We start from the raw sequence: 22,742 nt of genomic DNA on the forward strand, positions 1-22,742 counted from the left end.
CACACACAAAAAGTCTAGCTGAAGTAGTACTGGTGTATATATTTATTTTTCATTTCCTTTTTAGATATCTGCATATTGGTCATGCCAAAGCTGCCCTGCTAAATCAGCACTACCAAGTTAACTTTAAAGGAAAACTTATTATGAGATTTGATGACACAAATCCAGAAAAAGAGAAAGAAGACTTTGAAAAGGTATGATAAGAGAGCAGGGAGATCTGTTCACTGTATAGCTAATTCAAAGGTAAATGACATGCAGATCTGCTCTTGCAAGGTTTTGTTTGCACTAGATTTTTATAGTATCTATTACACTTAAGTCTTACGCTTGGAAGAAATTTCCATCATCTTTACCTTAAAAAGCTTAAAAGCCCTTTTACTGGTAGCTTATTCCTTCCCTTTCTCCAATGTTTACAGTATTTAGATATGCAGCTCTTGCAATACACTGTTTTCGTTGTATATATACTGCTTGGTCTGTAACAAGTAATTTGTTTTGGCATTAATCTTCTTTTCTTGTCCTGCCTCTTTCTGGAAGTTATCTAAGTTGATCTTGTACAATTATAGGCTGTGAATTAATGATAAGTGCTTGCCTCTTTTCTTTCATACATGTCATATTATTCTTATGGCTTATCTTTCCTGGACAATGACACCACATCTGGCATGAAGAGGATAGAAGTTTAAGAAAACTAGCTTTCCTGAATACTACAGTCTGTGTTTTAATGCTTTGCAGGTTATTCTTGAAGATGTTGCAATGCTGCACATCAAACCAGATCAGTTTACGTATACCTCAGATCACTTTGAAACAATAATGAAATATGCTGAGAAGCTTATTCAAGAAGGGAAGGCGTATGTGGATGATACTCCTGCAGAACAAATGAAAGCGGAGCGTGAGCAAAGAGTGGAATCTAAACACAGAAATAACTGTAAGATATTTTAAGCTTTTGTCTTGCTTTCTTATCTTTTTTGTAATTTGGCATCAAAACTTGATTTTTATTCACAAAGATGGGGTGAATAATTGCATCTCTCTAAGGTCCTTATAGGAACTTGCAAGTGTTTAGTGCTGGAATAAGTGTACATGTAGACAGTTACAGTAAACTTGAGTATGTATGAATGCATCACCATTCATTACCAGTTTTTAAAAATTCAAAATGTAAAATGTGTGAAAATGAATTCCAGTGTCTAAAGAGGGGGGTGATGTTGCTTTTTGTTACTGCAGTAATAAAACACAGTTCTGTATCCACTTCATAATACCTTACAAAATGATTTTTAATTGTTTTTAGGTGTTAACAAGAATCTACAAATGTGGGAAGAAATGAAAAAGGGAACAGAATATGGACAAACTTGTTGTCTACGAGCAAAAATAGATATGAGTAGTAACAATGGATGCATGAGGGATCCAACTCTTTATCGCTGTAAAAATCAGCCTCACCCACGTACTGGAAGTACCTACAAGTATGTCCACTTTCTCCTGGTGTGGCCTGTGATTTTTGCTCTTTTCAAGGCATTTACCATTCCTTAGTAGACTTTTAATACTTGGAACCTGCTAGCATTTTTCAGTCAGAATATGTAATGTGTCTGCTGTCTTTCTGAAACTTCTCCAAATTACTTTTAACAGCTGTGAGTTGGCCACCATGGTCGGCAGTGAATACTATTTCAGTTTTGGTGCATCAATACATTGTATGTTAGTGAAGAACTTTGAGGCAAAACATTTAATTAAGACTTAATGACTGTGTCTTGGACAACAAAGCTGTTTGCTTTAGCTCTTGGAGCTTAAACAGATCGATGGCAATTTTACATTGCTGCATTTTTATATTGCTGCAAAATAAACGTCCTTGATCTTCTTACCTGAGTGGCTGCTTCCATTTTTCACAGCAACTGCTGTCTTTGTGCAGAATGAAGAATTACTACATTGTGCATTGAAGTAAGCCTACCCAATTGTTCAAAGCTATGGTTCAGTCCTTATTTGAAACCTCTGTTTCCAGCTATACAACTCATTTTTTTGGAAACATTGATTTAATGTGTGTATAATAGTAAAACTACGTCTTCAGGTAGGGCTTTGTTTTTAAACATGAGAACTTTGCACATTAGTCAGTCAACTAATGATCCTTTTTTATATTTAAGGAAAAAAGTCAGCATTTTAGGTGTTTGAAAAGAACAATAGCAATGTAGAATTTTATTCTTATTCTCAAATATTAAGACTATGATCAATTAATTTCTTGAAGGCTTTCTTTGTTTTAAAAATGCATTGCCCTCTGTACTTAGTTTAAACGTTTACATGTAAGGAAAGTGTTTTGTTCTTCTGCCCTGCTAACTGAAGGTCTTTATTTTTAGGGTTTATCCCACATATGACTTTGCCTGCCCCATTGTTGACAGTATTGAAGGAGTCACACATGCATTGAGGACAACTGAATACCATGACAGAGATGAGCAGTTCTACTGGATCATTGAGGCACTGGGCATAAGGAAACCGTATATATGGGAGTATAGCCGACTAAACCTCAACAACACTGTGCTCTCTAAGAGAAAGCTTACATGGTTTGTCAACGAAGGGCTTGTGGATGGATGGTATGTTACATGGTTGTAGTTCAGCATTGTTCCTTATGATACTCGTGACTGATGCATGCATTCTCTGTTTTGGACGGTGTTTAGACATCAAAGCAGCATGAATGAATATTTAAGCAATATTTAAGAACATAGATTAATTACAATGGCTTCTTCATGTACAGTGTGTCTGTTTACTACTCTAAAGTAACTGTGTACATACATATTCATAACGTGTAATAAACATGAGGTTGCTTATTTTTGGACTCTGGCTTTTGCTGCGGGTGCTACTTACACATTTTCCACTCCGAGTCATCAGCTACATTCCTGAGCAGTGCTCAAAGAAGGCCTGAACTGAAGAACTTCTGGCTCTATCCATTTAGTCAAATCTGTCCTACTTCCCTCCCTCCTGCCCTCCTCTGCTTCTTTCTGTTCTTTTTTTCCATGTTAACTGGATTTTTGCAGATGTTGCTTGGTGGTCTAGTAGCTTAAGTATTTTCCCAGAAAGGGTTGAGCCATGGGTTTACACTTCTGCAGGTAGTTTGGAGTCTAGAGAGCCTCCTCCTTTGTTCATTCCCACAATGGGCTAGCAGTGAGAGCACACCATCTGGAGTACTCTCCTCATAGTACAGGAGTCTGAAGAAACCCATGGATAATGCTAAGTAGTGTTTTGCCTGGGCTGGTTTTAGGTGATTTTGTGCTCAGCCTATGGGAGCATCATTTTACACAAGTTCCTAGGCTGCCTGGTTGTCTTGCTTAGCTGTGCCAAGTGTGCTTTTTTTTGTTGTTGTTGGTTTTAGGTTTTAGTTGTGTTGCGAGCCTAGATTCTTATCTTATGCATGGAGCCACTCTGTCAGACCCAAAATTCTTGTGGGTTTTTTGTTTGTTTGTTTTTTTCCTAGAAATGTAGCTGGTCTTTTGATGACCTCTCCCTCCCTAAGGTTCTCTGTTATGTCCCTAGCAAGGTTTGATTTGTATTCCCACCAACACATATTTTACATTTAAGATTAGACTTTTTTATTTCTTGTATAAGAGAACAAAATCATAGAATTCTATCACTTATGTCTTGAGAGATATCATTGTCATCGTCACTCTTCTCTTTCTGCTTTCTCTTAAGAAAGAAAGAATTGAGCCAGCCCTGTTGTTTCAGGGTCTGTTATTTAGGTGCCATTGAAAATGGAGTAATGTGATAGGGATGTAACTTTTGCCTTGCCAGTTTCTGAGATCCCTAAGATTGAATAGATACAGGAGAAGAGCCACTTCATCAAGAGATGACTTCCCTCCCTGGGGTGAAGTAGAAGAAAGTCCACCACACATTTTGTATAGATAAGAGCTCAATCTTTTCGGTTGGGTCTTCTCATCTAGGTCTTGATTCATGCAAGAGAAATATGATGCGTCTGAGCCTTTTGTGTGACAGTATTACTAAAGTTTTTGATCAGCCTGATTAATAGGTAGAACTTAGCGTGCAATACTGATGAAACATGTTTTTCTACTAGGGATGACCCAAGATTTCCCACTGTGCGTGGTGTCCTAAGAAGAGGCATGACAGTTGAAGGGTTAAAACAGTTTATTGCTGCTCAGGTGGGTGTTTTCTTCTCTTCTGATTCTTTGAATCTCACTTGGTAAGGACAAGTTTTTGTGAAGTTTCAGTTAAAGTACTTGTCACTGGGAGGTTTCTTCTTTCAAAGGCTTGCTGCTTTTATGTGTACTGCTTCAACAATATTAACAACTATGAGCAGGTTCTGGCAAAATAGTGTAGCAAGTTTCTTATTTTAAAAAATGTGTATTTTGCAAGCACAAGATGCCTTTCTAAACTGTTTTGATGTATGCAAACAGTAGAGAGTTTGTAGTCTTTTAAGGACTTTGTTTTAAATGGGTCTAATAGCTAGAATATTTATATTAATGTGTTGTTTTTTCTAGGGCTCCTCTCGATCTGTTGTGAATATGGAGTGGGATAAAATTTGGTCCTTTAACAAAAAGGTATGTGCTTGCTTAAATTTGATGCTAGTCCTGATATCTTCTTTCTGGGATATGTACAGAATCCAGCGTTCATTGGAGAGCTTATCACAAGTAGCAGTTGCAGTATCTTGCATCATTTGGCACACTTTCAGGAAAATGGAATGTCCCTCCCTTTCTAACCTGATCTAGCACTCATTGATTTTCCTATACTTACTTGCCTAACTTAGTACGGGGAAAGATAATGATATTTGCTGTAAAATCTGATATGAAAACTGCATTTCATTTTTCTGCTTTCAAGCTGCGAGCTATCTGTAAGAAGGTATTACTTAATGCTTTTTACCTTAGCGTATAGCTTACAGCGCTGTAAGCATACATAGCATAAGCTATCATTTTGCAGCTTCATAGCACAGTCACATTTGCTTATATAACAGGAGCTCTACAAACCCACTGAAAATGCATTATTCCTAGTTTTTAAAGGCTGCCCATATCTGGTTTGGCTTATTTGTTAACATAAACACAAATCTTACTCAATTTGTTGCACTTTGGCCACATTTCCTTTCTCTGGCAAAAGGACTAATGCTCTGGGTATACTGCCTATGTAGATCAGCACTGCTGATGTTTCTGACTGAATGTCAAATAAGGAATATTGCATCTTGACATGGTTAGTTGCTTTCTGGCAGCGGATGCTTGGACACTATAATAAGGCGAATTGTTATAATGCTGATTGCATATTTTGTGTGATTGTGGAAACACCTGTTATTTTGCACTGGGATTCTTGCTTGGTTTTGCTTAGATACTACCCAGATTTTTCATTTAAGTAGTTTCTGCTTGTCTGGCATGTGTCTTGTATTTCTTCATATATTTTGCATTTGATCTGTTACATACACAAAGGCTTATAAATTGGTACTTTTTGTTGCTGCATAAATATATTTATAACTGAGAATTGGATCTGGGGGAAGAATTCGCAATGAACTGTCAGGACTCATTTTTTTTTAATTGATTTTTAAACTGAGTTTCTTAGGCCTCTGACTCAACTCCTTGGACAGCACTGTATTTATTAGCCAATTTTGCTTACATGTATCTGTGCAGTAGTTTGCAATCTGCAATATAAGCAAAAACAATTGGTTGCATGCAGGTAGTTTTGAGCTCAAAGATTTAATCAGTTTGAGAGCTCTTACTTTATATGTTAGCCTGTAATTATGCTACTGACTTTGTAACACCTGTCATCTGAGGAAGGATTATAAGTTTTAATGACTAAAATAAAGAGTCCAGTAATAGCATTGTAAAATCAGTAATTTAGTTATCAAAATTATTATATTAAATCACATAATAAACCTATATTTTAAGATACATATGCAAATATTTTTTAAAAATTTGTATCTAACACTTAGGAGTCTGACTTCAGTGACTATGAACTTAAAAATTTGTGACTTCTTGAAAGTATAGCATCATATCACCTTACTTGCTAATGTCAAGAAATTAGTTGCTAAATATTTTTTTCTAAAATTGCTGTGTATTTTTTCACTTGAGCAGGAAAAATCTAAGGATAAAAAAGTAACTTTATATTAATAAAAGTAAGTGTTTTCCTTTTTTTAATTTCCAGTTAAACTGGTAGATATCTGATAGTCCTTTTGGACCTAGATAACTGTTTTATGTGAATTATGTTTTTAAGTGCCTCTGAACAGTTTGACAAACCAGTATTTCAGATACAAAAAATGCTGAGAAAAACAACATCATTTGAGTTTGAAAATGGGCAATAAAAACACAGGAAGGTATTTTAGTGATATCCTTTTCTTGCCAAACTCATGATGTAGAAATCCTGATGAAGTCAGTGTTATGGTGTTGCCTTATTATAGTATCTAATGTGTCTGTATTAAAATTGCAGACTTAAGGGGTGCTTCCTCTATAGCCAAGTCTGTCCCTGATTCTGCTGGAGCACTGACCTGCAAAATAAGTATGAGATTGAGTCTTGTGCACTGATAAATTACTGCTTTAAATTCATCTACATAGAGAGAAAGTGGTCCAGATATAATAGCTTACGTGCATAGTAAAACTGTATCAAAGTACATTTTGCCGTCTTCCCTATGAGGCATTAGCTCATAATCTTGGTTACTTCTGGTGCCAGTAGTACCCAATTCATAGTTTTCACTCAAAGTATTTCAGTGAAGTTGGGAAATTCTGAAGTATTACCACTGTTTTCTCACATTTCTCTTCTATAGTTTTGCATTAAAGTAATATTAAAGCAAACATTAAAAAATGCAGTAACATAAAGAATACCAGTTAATACTCCTTTTTAATGGTTGTCTTTTAGAACATCTTATTTCTCTGTTAATGTCATATATTTATGATCCACCTCATTTGTTCTCTGTAGGTTATAGACCCAGTAGCACCTCGGTACACTGCTTTACTGAAAGATGCAGTGGTCCCAGTTAATATTCCTGAAGCTCAAGAGGAGATGAAAGAAGTGGCTAAACATCCAAAGGTTCTCACTTTACTCTCTTAATATTATTGTATTGTAGATCAGTAAGGTTAGAAGTACCTTGGTTTGGAGCAGTCAGCAAGCAAGAGTCCTGCTTTTAACTTGCTCAGACAGCATGAGATAAAACCAAGGTGTACTTTTTTTTTCATAGAATTGTCAAAACTGGGCATCTACTGAACATGTTTGTTCTAATAAGAGTATATAGGAAATTGCTTTTGTAAATATGTAGAGTGCATATAGACCGTGCATTGAAAGGCCTCTGGGAGATGAGATGTTACATGTGTGGGGTGATGCTCAGACTTTAAATTATTTTTTGATACTAAATTTCACAGTTTATTCAAGTTTTATGAGTATAATACAGTAGACACTGCTTGTCTGTAAGAGTCTGGAATACAGGAGATTTCTTTAAATAGTTTGTAAAATGAAATTTTTTGTAGAGAAGTGATATATTAACCTGTTAATTCTACCAATCTCTGGATTTTTTTAATAGGACTTTTAAATTTGGTGAGCAAAGAATAATCAAAAGTTAAGAACTTGCTAAACTGATACTCTTAGTATCCAGTAAACAAAATAATATCCCTTAAGAAAGGGAATGTGTTACTAATACAGGGGTTTTTTTGGCACTACAATTAGGAAAGGTGCTTTCCTTTGAGCATGGCATCTCAAATTGTGCGTAAGCTTCACTGAAAACATCTCTTAGATACCACACTAATACTGAGAAACAAGTGAATATTGTTGAGGTTTTGCTTCATTTATTTGTTCTTATTTTGTTGCTCTGAATGTTCCTGTAGCCATTTCTTGTATCAGGGAGGTGGACACCTAGTTTGCCTTTCCCCATGGCAGACAAAAACGGAAACAGATTTTGAGCAGATGCAAGTGAGAATTGTGACTCATTAGGAGTCAAAAATTCAGAAGTTTAGTCAGATGCAAGCCAGCGTATTAAAACACTGATATTAAAAATACTGCAGTATTGACCAGAAGAAACAAATTTCAAACTCCTGATAAGTTGAAAAAGTCTGAACTCCTAGCTGTCTGCCTTTTTCTTTAAAAAAAAAAAAGCTTATCTCCATTGTTGAGATGTTTTAAAGTGTATTTTTAGTATTACAAGTGATATATTTCCAATTTCTCTCTTTAAAAATCTATGCTGAGAGAAGTTATGTATTAGTTTCCATATTAACTATATTAAAAAAGCAAAAATGAGAGGTTTGGGTTTTTTAGGAGAATTTGCATAGCAAAATGGAAACTTTAGAAAAACTTACTTAGTTTTCACCTGTAAGATCTTAAAAATGTATGGATCTTAAGGAAACGGGGTATGTTGTTGGTTGTGTTGGAGCTAGTGTTTGATAAATGTGATGCTTGTGAGCTAGAAACCTGAGACTATTGTAGAAGAATACTATAGCTTTGCATTACTATTATTGTCTGTCTTCTATCATAAATAAGGCAGTGTTTTGACAAGTTTAGTCAGCTTATATAATAACAGTCTCTCCTTTGAAATGAAAATCATTATTCACAGAATGCTGATGTTGGGTTGAAGCCTGTGTGGTATAGCTCCAGAGTCCTGATTGAGGGTGCAGATGCAGAGACCCTGACAGAGGGAGAGGTGGTTACGTTCATAAATTGGGGCAATATCATCATCACCAAATTAAACAGGTAACCTGTTTATGGGGAAATGAAATTAATTTCTGCTTTTCAGCTTTTTGTTGATTTTTTTTTTTTTTTTTTCTAAATAGCTTGTAACAGTAAAATATTAATGGACAATATAATTGTGATTCTATATATAGATACCTACTTTAAATATGGAACAAAACTGCATTTTAGCATAGAGCAAATTTTACAGGTCCGAAATCACCAGTCAGCCCTGATACCGCATGTCCCTCTCATCCAGTGTTCTTCATGTTTCTGTATCCACTATGAATCAGCTTTTTCAGACAAAAAGCCCCACCTGGAATTTTAACAACTTTCATCTTGTAATGAGTACCTTCTTTTGCATACTAAATAACTAAACCTGTCACAGTGTCAGTTGTAGAACTGTTGAGGTGGGTAAGGAGACTGTTAATGTCATCATAGTGTCTTTGAAATGGTTGTGTTGAGGCAGTGGCAGAATGGGGTGAGGTGGGATAGAGAACAAAACATATATGTTGTGTTTTTTTTTTCCAGTGTTCTTTACTATCTCTTGATATTTAAGAAATCAACATTTACAGGAGAACTTCAGCAAAAGTGAAGTTAAAAAATAAACTCTTGAACACTTGTTTTTCTGTGAATATATTGGTGGTCTGTAATATCAAATGAGAACTAATCATTTATGCTTTGCTCTTACTATTTCTGTTTTCCTGTAGAAATTCAAGTGGAAAAATAGTGTCCATTGATGCCAAGCTGAACTTAGAGAATAAGGACTTCAAAAAAACGACTAAGATCACTTGGTTAGCAGAAACTCCACATGCACAACTCATCCCAACTGTCTGTGTTAATTATGAACATCTGATCACTAAGCCAGTTCTAGGAAAAGATGAAGATTTCAAGCAATATATCAACCAAAATAGCAAGGTAAGTTATCTTTTTGCATGCTTTATTCCACAAAACTTAATGTTTGGGGTTTGGTTGGTTTTTTTTGCTATTGCTATTTGTGTTTACTCTTTTTTAAATATAAATATTTTATTTGTCAAACAAATGAATCGTGTGCTGGTATATCTAGTTTCCATGTTTTCCATTTAACTTCTTATAATTTCAAAATTAAAATTTGACTTATGTTTTTTCTCAGGCATTACCTGGCTTTTGCATATCTGTGACCAATAGTTTGACATTTTTTTGTCTTGATAACATGTTTATGATATGACATCTTCTTGCAAGTACTTTGTTCTGCTGTCCCTAGAATTACCTAACATTTCAACACTTCCAAAATCGGGAAATCACCACTATCCTTCTACAGCTCTATAGTATTTCTTACTATTTATTCTGCTCTGTGGATTTGAACCGATTTCTTTTAACACTTACAGCAAGAAGAACTGATGCTAGGTGATCCTTGCCTTAGGGAGTTAAAAAAAGGAGACATCATACAACTTCAGAGGAGAGGATTCTTTATTTGTGATCAACCCTATGAGCCAGTGAGGTAAGCTACCTGAGAGTGGCCTAAGCAGACTACCCAAAATTGCTTTAGCTTGCTGTGTTTTAATGTTTTCACACATACATTGGCAAGAGTAATTTTGCCTGCAAATATTTTCCCCTTTACCGTGACCTTTCTGTGAAATATTTCTGTCGACTTGCATGGCTTTTAGGTGTGCCTTTTCAAATGGTCTAATCGAAGCACATGGCACATTTGGCGCAGCCAAGCTAACTTGGATTCAGTAAAGAGATCATGGTTTCCTTGTGATTCTAAGTATATAAATGAGGAACAATGTTACAGAATAAAACAGGCATTTACCCAATGAGAGTGTGCGCATATGTGCTGGTTTTAACTGGGATAGAGTTAATTTTCTTCATGGCAGCTAGTATGAGACTATGTGTTGGATTTATGCTGCGAATAATGTGATAACACACCGACATTTTAGTTGTTGCCAAGCAATGTTTACATTAAACAATGGGCTTTTTTTTCCTGTTTCTCATACTGCACCTGTCCTCCCAGCTTCTTTTCTACAAGTAGCTTGGAGGAGACACAGCCAAGGCAGCTGACCCAAACTGACCAAATAGATATTCCATGCCATTAGATGCCATGTTCAATGGATAATCTGGGGGGAGTTAGCTGGGGGGTGTGATGACTTCTTGGGAACTGGGTGGGTGTTGGTCAGTGGGTGGTGAGCAGTTGCATTGCTTGTTTCTCTTGGTCCTGTTCTCTCTTACTATTTTATTGTCTTCATTATCATTACAATTTACTATTAGTATTATAAATATTATTTTATTTCAGTCATTAAGTTGTTCTTATCTCTACCCGCAAGTTTTCTTATCTTTTTTTCTTCAATTCTCTCCCCCCACCCCACTGAGGGAATGAGTGAGCGACTGCGTGGTGCTTAGTTTCTGGCTGTGTTAAACCATGACAATGTACTATTTAATTATAACAGTTCGTCAGCAAGCTACCAACCATCTGAATGACACTGCATTTCAGTGTAATATTATAGCATAAAGGAAACTTGTATGTAATAGGGAATCAGTGCAGATCCTAAATTATGTAAATTTGGGTAACTACAGTAGCGTACAAAGATAAACTTGCAGTTGTGCCAGAGCATCTTGTAGAAAGAGTAGAGCATTTGTTTCAATAAATATTTCATATGTGTCTTGTGTTTTCTTTATTCTTGTGTTTTATATAAATCTTTTTATAGTCCTTACAGCTGTAAAGATGCCCCATGCATTTTAATTTACATCCCTGATGGACACACTAAGGAAATGCCAACATCTGGATCAAAAGAGAAGACTAAAGCTGAAACTGCAAAGAAAGAGGTAAACTTGCATTTTAGAAAAGTACCATGGAATCACAGAATGGTTTGGGTTGGAAGGGACCTTAAAGATCACCCAGTCCAACCCCCCTGCCATGGGCAGGGACACCTCCTGTTAAACCAGGTTGCTCAAAGCCCTGTCTAACCTGGCCTTGAACACTTCCAGGGAGGGGGCATAAAATCTTACTGTATGTCTATTACTGTACAAGATTATCATGCTGAATGCTTGGCTTTTTTTTTTTTTTAAGGGTAATTCAGCTGTAAAAGGAAAATCTCCACTTGCAGACAACTCTACTCCAACCTGTACTGTATCTGAAGGTCACCTGGTCATTTACAAGAGAGTGTCTGCACAGGGTGATATAGTTCGTGACTTGAAAGCCAAAAAGGCAGCAAAGGAAGATATTGATAAAGCTGTGAAACAATTGCTGGCCTTGAAAGCAGAATACAAAGAGAAGACGGGTCAGGACTATAAGCCTGGAAATCCTCCAGTATCTGTCACTGAACAGTCTTCAAAGATTGAGACCTCTGGTACCCTGTACAGTAAAGCTCTGTATGATAAAGTAGCAGAGCAAGGAGAAGTGGTCCGAAAACTGAAAGCTGAGAAAGCACCTAAGGTGGCTGATTAAACTAGTATTTTTCTGTCTGGGTTTGCATAGCCCATTGTCCTCTCTCTGGGGCAGTGAATGGGTGCATATGGTTCTGTGTTTTCATAGTTATAATCATCTGGACTGGGCTCTGCCCTGTCAAGATTTGCATTTTCCAATACTTATTTTAGCTAGATACATATGACAAAGTTTGTGTTAATATTCATAAAGATGCAAGTAAATTCCTGTATTTCTCAGACTGCTGTTCTGAAATATAGACAGAACATTCCTGTCTACATTTCAGAACAGCAGTCTGAGAAATAAGTTGATTAAGTGTCCTAATCTGGTCCTTGTGGTTAAAATGTCCTGCATCATGTATTTATTTATTTAAGTAGATATGGTCAAATTATGTCATTTCATAGGATTGACTTGTTGCTACTTAGACCTTAAAAACCAAACCAAACCAAACAAAATGCAGAAATGAAGAAAGAAAGTAAAAATCAAACTACTACAGATATTTCTGAGACATTTTCCTGTCTGGAACTGAGCATAGTTACTGATCGCTGTGTTCTTTCTATTCTTTGTAACACAAAAAAGTGAAATAACATACTTTTCCTGGTGGTTAAATACTGTTCACAATGGTGGCTTGGTGGCACCATAAAATCTAAATAAATGGGAAGGTCTAAACTAATTTATTTTTACAACTTTATTTAGGACTACTAGGGTTGTATATCCCTTAAAAGGAGCTACTTTATTGAAGTAGGAAATTCGTAGAGAAAACTTCTCTCAAAAACTCTACTAAATAGTTAAGAAAATGGAATACATGCACATAAACTGCAGGTCTTTTCATGAAAGTATGTAAGGTGCACTTAAGAGTCTTATGTCTCTATGTCTTTCTTCCTTCCTTTTTCTGCCCCTTCCTTTCTCTTTCAGGGTGAGATAGGTGCTGCAGTGGAAGTCCTTCTATCCCTAAAGGCAGAATATAAACAACAAATGGGCCAGGAGTACAAACCTGGAAGCCCACCTGTGGTCTTTGTCCATCCTCAGTCTTCTCCTGTTTCTACTCTTCCATCCCCATGTCCAGTAGACGGCAAATCTCTGTACAACAAAGTAGCTGAACAAGGCGAAGTGGTCCGCAAACTTAAATTGGAGAAAGCTTCAAAGGTGTAATAGCAGTGAATACTTCTGAATGGAGCAATATTTTCAGTTTAGACTAAAACCTAATTGCAGGTTTTGGAAAACTTGAGAAACAAATACAAGCAAGTACTTTCAAATTCCACAGAGTGCCTTCCCAAATTCTCTTAAATTGATATGGTTGACTTCATGAGTTCTGTGATAGGACATGGAGAACCTGGAAAAAAAATAAAAAATAAGCAATTCTTTTTTTCAGTGATACAAGATGAGTTAAGTAGGATATAGGCAATAACTTGAAAAAAGGGCTGGAAGTTGAAAGCTGGAATAGCAATAAGATAGTTGGTAGTAATTTGGTAGTGGCCAGGGACCCATTCTTTATTCAGAGCCTGAGTATGTGCTCCTGTTCTTTAGTGTAAAGTCACGGACTGCTAAGAAGTTAAGGCTTTCATGGCACAGAAATTAGCCCTTACATGTACTGGCTGATGAGGTCCTTTGATATGCAACTTGTAGGTATTGTAGCTAGCAAGTTTTACCACAGGACTCAATAATGACAACTTGTAAGTTAGCTCTAGAAGTTTTATTACAACAGCTATATTGGTGCCATTCTAGTAAGGGTTATGTTATCTTAGCTATTGTATTTCATCTCTCTTGTTTCTGTCGTTATCTGCAACTGCTTTTTTTTTCCTTTCTTGTTTCAGGACCAAATAGATGAGGCTGTGAAAATTCTTTTAAGTCTAAAAGCAGAATATAAACAAAAGACAGGTCAAGAGTACAAGCCTGGAAATCCACCTTCAGCTCCTCCTTGTATACCTTCTACTACACTTCCATCTTCTGTATGCTGCAGTAACTTGTCACCCTGTAGCTTAGTGGACGGCAAAGCACTTTACAATAATGTAGCTGAACAAGGGGAAGTGGTACGCAGACTGAAAGCAGAGAAAGCCTCCAAGGTATAATAGTAAATAGAGAGTAAGCAATTGCAATTCTTACCACATTTTGCCACTGGGGGGAAATCTTTCACCAAGTAATGATCAAATAGTGTACTAAACTCCTTTATGTCTGGGTCATAGCTTAGGTATTAAACTTGCATGGTCTGATAATGCCACACAAGTCTGCTGTGATGCTGGATACTTTCCAGACTCTGAGATAAAAATTCTAAATTTGACTGGTGTAGAAAGTCAAACTTAGCTCTTACATCTGGATGAATAGGCACGAGCATGGTAGATGACAACCCTGCAGAAGTTTTTAATGTGTTTTACTTTCTCTTGCCATATTTGGGACAGATGAAAGTAAAGGTATCTAGTGTGCTACAATGATAGCAGGACTTTTCAAAACTTGACAAAGTCAACGATAGTTGCAGAAAGAACATGAGACAAATCTGTATGTTCTCAACAGCTGCAATTTTTTTCCACCTATATTTCTAGCTTGCAAAATTGGTTTTGGTGTTTGGTGGGGATTTTTTTGTTTGTTGTGTTGGGGTTTTTTTTTTGTTTTGTTTTTTTTGTGTGTGTGTTTTTTGTGGGTTTTTTGTTTTGTTTTGGTTTTTATTTGTTTTTTTAGAACTCTTTTCTAAAACAGTTTATTGTTTTTTTTCAGTGTAGATTCTGCTGCAATAATTAACAGGTTGTAGCTGGCCAGGTGGACTAGGGGAGCATTTTAGCACAATGTGACAGCTCTCAAACTTACTCCTGTTGCTTGTGGGAGAGCTGTTGCTTGAGTACTCCCCTAATTATGAAGCACTGTTTATTGCTAGATGGAAATTTTATTTTGTTAGTCTGAAAATCAATACTTCATGTCACTTCTCTCTTTAATTCTCACCAGTTCATCTTGCTATTTGTCCTCCATATAGGATGAAATAGATGAAGCAGTAAAACTCCTTCTTTCTCTAAAAGCTGACTACAAAGAGAAGACTGGGCAGGACTACAAGCCAGGACATCCACCAGTAGCTCAAGGTGCTTTGCCCCAAATGTCCAACACAGTACCCAGCGGTCCAGACACACCCGAAGCTAAAGCCCTCTTTAGCAAAGTAGCCCTTCAAGGAGACGAAGTTAGGAAGTTGAAATTAGAAAAAGCAGAAAAGGTAAATACATATTTTAATACAAAAATATAGTATATGTGTTTAAATCTAAAAATCTATTTTAAATACAATGCAATTATGGTAATTAGAAATGTACATTTAGAATAGACAGCATTTGAATTCTGAGATCTGAAATGTGCTTTTAAAATTATTTTTGTCAGATTGATCCTTAAAATGTTAGAGCATTTAAGTTAAGTATTGGCTCTTGCAGTTTTTTCCCCAACACTGTGTGGATGTCCACAATGCCATGCATAGATCCATTTTATATTTTTGATAGAGCCATTTTATTCTTGTTACTTCTATATGGATTTAACTTTATCTTTTTGTTCTTCAAGGAAAAGATAGATGCTGCTGTTAAGGAACTTCTCCAGTTAAAGGCCCAGTATAAGTCTGTTGCCGGAGTTGACTATAAACCAGTTTCTGCTAGTGGCACTGACGACAAAGACAAGAAGAAGAAAGAGAAAGAGAACAAGTCTGAAAAGCAGAACAAGCAACCGAAGCAACATGATGGCCCCAAAAAAGAACCTTTGCAAGGACAGAGTGGTAATGAGCTCTCCTCAAATGGATCAGGAGAGGGTCAAGGCCCTAAGAAACAAACCAGGTAAAGATGTGATCTGCTAGAAACCTCAGCTGTTCACCTCTATTCAGATTTAGAGTTTTACAGGTTCCTCATTTCACTTGAAAGTGTGGACATGAGGAAAATAACTGTGTTCATTTTCATATTTAGGACCAAGCCAAAACCAAGTTCCCAAACCTTATTTAGTGTCAGTTGTGTCTCAGCATCCTCCTGAGGAAAATTCTAGCCTGTAGAAAGCATAAAGCAGTGTTGACACTTTGTTACTGTGGGTACTGTTACTGTCATTGAGAACTTGCTGTGCTTCATTATTTGCTTCTGCAAATGTGCTGCTGTATCTTGTTCAGTATAAATCCTGGAGGAAAAAAACCTCATGCTTATTTAATTGTACCAGGGTTTCCAATGTATTTACTGTGAGTAGCATGAGCAATATGCAGCCTAACTCGGAGCAAAGCACTGCGGTTGTTGATGGTGGGACTCTACAGTGATGAGCTGCTGCTCCCACCCTAAAAGTTTAGAAGACTTTCCGCAGCATGTATTATGCAGCAGTATTTATTTTCTGTTTCAGATACGTAAAATGCATGTTAGAGACAGAGTTGTGGTTACTTTGTATAGAAATAGTGCCAGAAAAATGCATTTTTCACACTTAAACCTTCTCTGTAGAGATATAAAAACTTTTGTCTACTGTCATTTGAGTCTGGTGAGTTTAGCCTTCTTTAGAATCTTGTCGTTTTACTAGTTGTCTTTATTTTGATGGTAGGGTCAGTTTTCTGTCTTTAACAGTGTGACTGATATTCACATGAGTGGTGAATTCAAGTTGCATATGTTTCCTGAAACTGTAGTCTCTGGCTAGGTAAGAAATTTTTAAAATAAAGAGTAAAACAGCTTACACATATGTCTAGTTAATCCTAGGTCCTTATTGGTGGTGCTTGCGTTTTTTAATGCATCATTATGAGGTTCATTGATGCAACCATGGTGAGAATTAGAAGGGTTCAAACAGTAAAAAAGAAATGGAGCTGTTTTTTATTATACTCTTGCTAGCTGAGGTCAGGAAATGCTACCAATTCCTACTAGCCAATACATACTGAACTCTTGGGGGAAAAAAATGGAAAAGTTCACAGAATCACAGAATCACAGAACGTTAGGGATTGGAAGGGACCTCAAAAGATCATCTAGTCCAATCCCCCTGCCGGAGCAGGAACACCTAGATGAGGTTGCACAGGAAGGCGTCCAGGCGGGTTTTGAATGTCTCCAGAGAAGGAGACTCCACAACCTCTCTGGGCAGCCTGTTCCAGTGCTCTGTCACCCTCACTGAGAAGAAGTTTCTTCTCAAATTTAAGTGGAACCTCCTGTGTTCCAGTTTGTGCCCATTACCCCTTGTCCTATCATTGTTTGTCACCGAGAAGAGCCTGGCTCCATCCTCGTGACACTCACCCTTTAAATATTTATAAACATGAATGAGGTCTCCCCTCAATCTCCTCTTCTGCAAACTAAAGAGACCCAGCTCCCTCAGCCACTCCTCATAAGGGAGATGCTCCACTCCCTTGATCATCTTTGTAGCCCTTTATGAAGTAAAATAAAAATATTCTGTTCCACATCCTCCTTTTCTCTATCCACCCCCCATCCCCCCAAGGTAAAAAAAGAAGAAAAGGTTAGGATAAATTTCACTACTAAATGCTGTACAGCACAAATCTGATTCTTTTCTAATAACATAGGCTGGGTCTTGAAGCTAAAAAAGAAGAAAATCTTGCAGACTGGTTCTCTCAGGTAAGTGCACTTCAGTTTGAATTAAAGAATTACTTCATTCTCTTATAAATCAAGATCTGTTTTGAATTTGTATCTTATGTTGTATTTCTGTTTGGGTTTTTTTTTGTTGGGTCTTTAAAATAAAAAAAAAAAAGTACTTGCTTTTTTCTATTTCTTACATTGCTATCATGGTCTTAAATAGAAGTGCCTAGATTGAAGAAATGAATAAATTTAGGAAGCTGTAAAAAGGATTGAGGGTCAACTGTTTCAGCATTTCACCTGAAATATACATATATACACACACACAAGTATATATATAAAAACAAAGCATTCATTCCTCTTTCATTAAGAGTGCAAAACTTCAGTGAAGTGATAGGAATTTCACAGGCTTGGGAGTTTTATTTCACCTCAAGATGATTTATAACAAAAGTTAGTATGTGTTGATACAGAATGAGTTTGCTGGCTCTGGAGTTTTACAACAACCAGAGCAGAGATAATTAGTTTAGGTGAGCCTATTTATGAAAGACTGTAAGTAGATATCAGTGGTGTACATTGCCTGTCACTTGTATAACTTTTGCATGTACTCTAAGGAAGAAAAATATTTTCTGACATGAACCTAGAGACATTTTTTACAAAAGTACGGTTTGTTGATTCCCGGAAATTAGCTACTGCCTCTTACTTGGATTCATGAAATTCAGTTTTAGTTAAGCGTTTACATTATTCAGATCTATTATTAAATTTAATATTCCTGCTTAACTTTCTGTGATTATAGGCAACAAAAGCAATCTCAAAGCACATCTTGCTGATTTTTTGAGCATAAAGACATTGAAATAGGAGATTTTTCTTAAATTGCATGCCACGCACTTGAATTATCGAATGTTCTTTGTGTATGAAATTGAAACTTCACTAACTAAATAATCTTTTGAAAGGTGATCACAAAAGGAGAGATGATTGAGTACTATGATGTGAGTGGCTGTTATGTTCTTCGTCCTTGGGCTTATGCTATTTGGGAAGCTATCAAGAACTTCTTCGATGCAGAGATCAAGAAACTTGGAGTGGAAAACTGTTACTTCCCCATGTTTGTGTCCCAGGCTGCCCTAGAGAAAGAGAAGACTCATATTGCTGACTTTGCTCCTGAGGTACAATTCAAAACATTATTTTAATCTGAGTATAAGAAAACCCAACCACTTACTCTGCATCAGAGTATGAAAGTAAGTTGTTTTTTCTTTCAAACTTGTTTTGTTTGATTGGTTTTTTAAATATTTTTTCCCCTTTTTTTTCCTATCCTTCCTGTAGGTTGCTTGGGTCACAAGATCCGGGAAGACAGATCTGGCTGAACCAATTGCTGTACGTCCCACAAGTGAAACAGGTACACCTCTTTTTGTGAAGTTTGGCTGTAAAGAAAACAGTTACAGGTATAGTGTAGCAGGTAGACAAGAGTCTCTTTTGAAAAGTGGAAACCCATCTTTTAGAATGTTTCCTAGATCTGCTGCTGCTTATAGCAAATGTCACAACACTATACGTTCCCTTGGATGGACTTTTCTAGGAAACGTACACTCTAGGAATTTTTCCATTAATACTCTGAGGACTGACTTGCTTTGACTGAAACATGTTTGTTTTTTTATTTTATATTGTTTATAAGAAAATTTCTTCATGTCATAATTCACTTCAGTTTTGCACGTACTTTGACTACAGCTGTGAAACTAGCTTTTACTAAAATTTCCTCTGAGTAATTTAAATAAACATTTTAAGACCTAAGGCTGGAAGAGGTTTAACTTGAATGAGGTATGGTATAGCATCCTGAAATCCTGAGGTCAGTGAGTTTTTATTTGCAAAGCTAGATGTATTTACATAGTCTAAATCAGTGACTCAAACATAGTGTCATTAGGTCTTAAGCTTTGGATTGTACTTTGACCAGCAGCAAGCAAGCTATTTTGCAGAGACACAGGATGAAGTGAAAGTACTCCTTTTGGTGAACATGTTATGTGTTAAGACAAAAAATGTGTTTTGAAGAGAATTAAACATAACAGCATAGTTCTCACAGCAGAGAATGTTAAGCTTGTATGTAGCGAAAAGAAAGGTTTGGCATAAACTGGCTGTATTGTGCAGAGACCCAAAGCTGCCTTTTTTTTTTTTTTTTTTCTTCTTCCCACAGTCATGTATCCTGCCTATGCAAAGTGGGTGCAGTCACACAGGGATCTTCCTATCAAGCTTAATCAGTGGTGCAATGTTGTGGTATGTCTGTACATGATTTCTCAGTAACTGTTGTATCTTAAGGGCAGTGTATGACTATTATTCTATGTGCACATGGCATGATGGTACTGATCACAGCACATATTTCATGTCAGAAGTATGTATGTGGTTTGTGATTTGTTTTTCTCACAGTTTTTAATAAAACATACTTTATCAATGTGTATTGTTAATTACATTGTTTAAATAGAAATCTGTGTATAGTTGACTTTTAATCTTTGTTCAGAATTTTATAACATGTAAACAATGCAATACTTACTCGTAAATACTGTTTTTAAGAATAATTTGATACTTCAGTATTATTCATGGTGTTCAATTTTTTTATTTCCCCCCTCCCCACCCAGCGTTGGGAGTTCAAACATCCCCAGCCTTTCCTTCGCACTCGTGAGTTCCTTTGGCAAGAGGGTCACACAGCATTTGCAACATATGAAGAAGCAGCAGAAGAGGTAAAAAGCAAATATGCTGGTGCTTTTGCTTTCAGAAAGTTACCTTACTCGGTAGCAATACAAGCAAATCTTTTCACTAAGACCTGGTAGAAATCCATCTCCTTTCGGAGTCCTCATGAAAAATGCCAAGTGTACTAGAACTTATATTTTTTTCTCAGCTATAACGCATGTCTGAGCCTTTAGTCTCTTCAAACAACATGTGGAGTTTCAAGAGTGTAATATATAAAGAATGCTTTCCTTAAAAAATATTCTCCTTAAAAATCTAAATAATACATTCACATGTTAACTGTTAGAAATATTACCACTTTATTTGAGTATCATGGCATATCTTTATTTACTTAGCAGGTGTTCAAACTTTTAGGTCAAAATTAGAAATCAATATAATCATTGGACTGCATTTCTACAGTGACTCTTTTTGTTTTCTGTCATGGTTTATTGTTGTTGCTATTTGGTTCATGGAAAATAACCAAGCCAAATTTTAAAGTGATTGAAGAAATGTTGTGTTTTAATCACAGTATTGAGAAATACGTGTTAAATTTTTAGGATTTTTAGACTCTTGCATATAAATATATTTCATGATTTAGCAAATGATTAATTCTTAAGACATTATGTTCATCATAGGTGATGCAGATACTCAATCTGTACGCTCAAGTGTACGAAGATCTCCTAGCAATACCTGTTGTGAAAGGAAGGAAGACAGAGAAGGAGAAATTTGCTGGGGGGGATTATACAACCACTGTAGAGGCATTTATATCTGCCAGTGGAAGAGCTATCCAGGTATTTATCTATTAGAAGAATATTTTTTTCAGTAAATACAGTAAAATAACAGCCTTAAACTGATGCTTGATAGGCTTAGTTTTCCATTTCATACAATTTTCTGTGTGCAACTATTTCAGGGAGCAACATCACATCATCTAGGACAGAATTTCTCAAAGATGTTTGAAATTGTATTTGAAGATCCCAAGAAACCAGGAGAAAAACAGTTTGCTTATCAGAATTCCTGGGGCCTTACAACTCGAACTATTGGTGTAATGACAATGATTCATGGAGATAACATGGGATTGGTGTTACCACCTCGAGTAGCTTGTGTTCAGGTGTGTAAAAATGCCTTAAACTACTCTTTTGTTTCCTTTCTTGTCTTGGAATTCATGGGCATTTTACATTGGGCACCTGAAAGACTTAGCATAGGATAGGAGCTGTCTGATTAGAGCTTGCTATTTAAAGTTAATACATATCATTCGGGTACTTGTGGTGCACAGGCTCCCTTTAACAGTCCATCTATTTAAAATAATTGTATCTGTATCATTTGGATGCAAAGGGAAATGTATCCTTCTGGGAATTTCAAAGAAATTACTGGGATATAGGGCCACAATATTGATTTTAGGTTTTTATAATAACTAGGAGTTAATTTTCTTATAATGTAAAATACATGTCATGTTATATTGCAGGTTGTAATTATTCCCTGTGGTATCACAAATTCCCTTTCTGAAGAGGACAAAGAGGCTTTATTGAAGAAATGTAATGAATATCGTAATAGGCTGCTTACAGTTAATATTCGTGTACGTGCTGATTTAAGAGACAACTATTCACCTGGTTGGAAGTTCAACCACTGGGAACTTAAGGTATTTTTCTTTCCAGGAGGTGTTTTGAAGCTTATATGTATGGTATGTATGAGACATGTTATGTGTGCCGTGTATTCTGAAGGCAAATATTTTCTCTAAATGAAGAATTGCTGCCTGATAATCAGTGATCACTTTGATTAATAAAGAAAATATGTTTTCTTAGACTTGCTCTGTTTGCTCGGATTTGTGTCGCTAATGATTTCTGAACTTCCATGTCTCCACTTTATGTACCTAGAAAATGAGATTAATAGTACAAATTAGTTGCATGTTTAAAAAATTGTACTAATACTTAAATGTCTCCAGGGTCACAGCAGTGCCTTCCTTGCCTATAGTGGAACAGAGAAGATAAACCTGTTCAGCATCAACAAAGAAAGGAGCAAATATTTTTTTGCTTCAAAATTACCATGTTCCTTTCATATAGTAGTTGAGAGGAGCAGTTCTGCTTCATCAAATAGAAGAGGCTTTTGTGAAACAAAAATAACAAACAGAATGAAATGATGGTAATTAGAAACTGGATAATGTATTGAGTGATATTATGGGATCATATTTTTGTTCTGAATTTAAAATTGGTTTTGGTGTGTTAAGCTTCAATGTAAGACCAAAAGGATTGTCAAGCATTGGAACAGGCTGCCCAGGGAAGTGTTGGAGTCACCATCCCTGGAGGTATTGTAGTGCTTAAAGACATGGATTAGTGGTGGAGTTGGCAGTGTTAGGTTAATAGTTGGACTTGATGATCTTAAAGGTCCTTTGCAACCTAAACAATACCATGATTCTATGATAGAGAATCAATCTCCAAGTTGAGAGTCTGAAACTTCCCTTCGTGTCTAAGTTCTCTTCCCTTTGTGTAAGCTTTTTATTTTTTTAAAATGGAACTCTAATACTATAAATCCATGTTGAGAGACTTTTTACATACAAT

General features: G+C 36.2%; 1 protein-coding gene across 1 annotated transcript in view; it reads left to right on the plus strand.

Annotated features, from left to right (window-relative positions):
* The window catches only part of EPRS (glutamyl-prolyl-tRNA synthetase), a 39,136-nt gene that overhangs the window by 10,428 nt on the left and 5,966 nt on the right, over positions 1-22,742 (plus strand). The window contains exons 6-29 of the mRNA XM_010188320.1: positions 65-191; positions 724-916; positions 1,274-1,445; positions 2,325-2,558; positions 4,031-4,115; positions 4,455-4,514; positions 6,865-6,975; positions 8,486-8,622; positions 9,309-9,516; positions 9,966-10,078; positions 11,283-11,400; positions 11,645-12,010; positions 12,914-13,144; positions 13,813-14,061; positions 14,961-15,191; positions 15,524-15,789; positions 17,478-17,529; positions 18,438-18,647; positions 18,805-18,877; positions 19,664-19,743; positions 20,103-20,204; positions 20,826-20,981; positions 21,101-21,298; positions 21,653-21,826. Of these exons, the coding sequence (XP_010186622.1) occupies positions 65-191; positions 724-916; positions 1,274-1,445; positions 2,325-2,558; positions 4,031-4,115; positions 4,455-4,514; positions 6,865-6,975; positions 8,486-8,622; positions 9,309-9,516; positions 9,966-10,078; positions 11,283-11,400; positions 11,645-12,010; positions 12,914-13,144; positions 13,813-14,061; positions 14,961-15,191; positions 15,524-15,789; positions 17,478-17,529; positions 18,438-18,647; positions 18,805-18,877; positions 19,664-19,743; positions 20,103-20,204; positions 20,826-20,981; positions 21,101-21,298; positions 21,653-21,826 (3,946 nt within the window). The remainder of the gene's footprint in view (positions 1-64; positions 192-723; positions 917-1,273; positions 1,446-2,324; positions 2,559-4,030; positions 4,116-4,454; positions 4,515-6,864; positions 6,976-8,485; positions 8,623-9,308; positions 9,517-9,965; positions 10,079-11,282; positions 11,401-11,644; positions 12,011-12,913; positions 13,145-13,812; positions 14,062-14,960; positions 15,192-15,523; positions 15,790-17,477; positions 17,530-18,437; positions 18,648-18,804; positions 18,878-19,663; positions 19,744-20,102; positions 20,205-20,825; positions 20,982-21,100; positions 21,299-21,652; positions 21,827-22,742) is intronic.

This window comes from Mesitornis unicolor, unplaced genomic scaffold (genome assembly GCF_000695765.1).
Source record: "Mesitornis unicolor isolate BGI_N332 unplaced genomic scaffold, ASM69576v1 scaffold20437, whole genome shotgun sequence".
NCBI lineage: Eukaryota > Metazoa > Chordata > Aves > Mesitornithiformes > Mesitornithidae > Mesitornis > Mesitornis unicolor.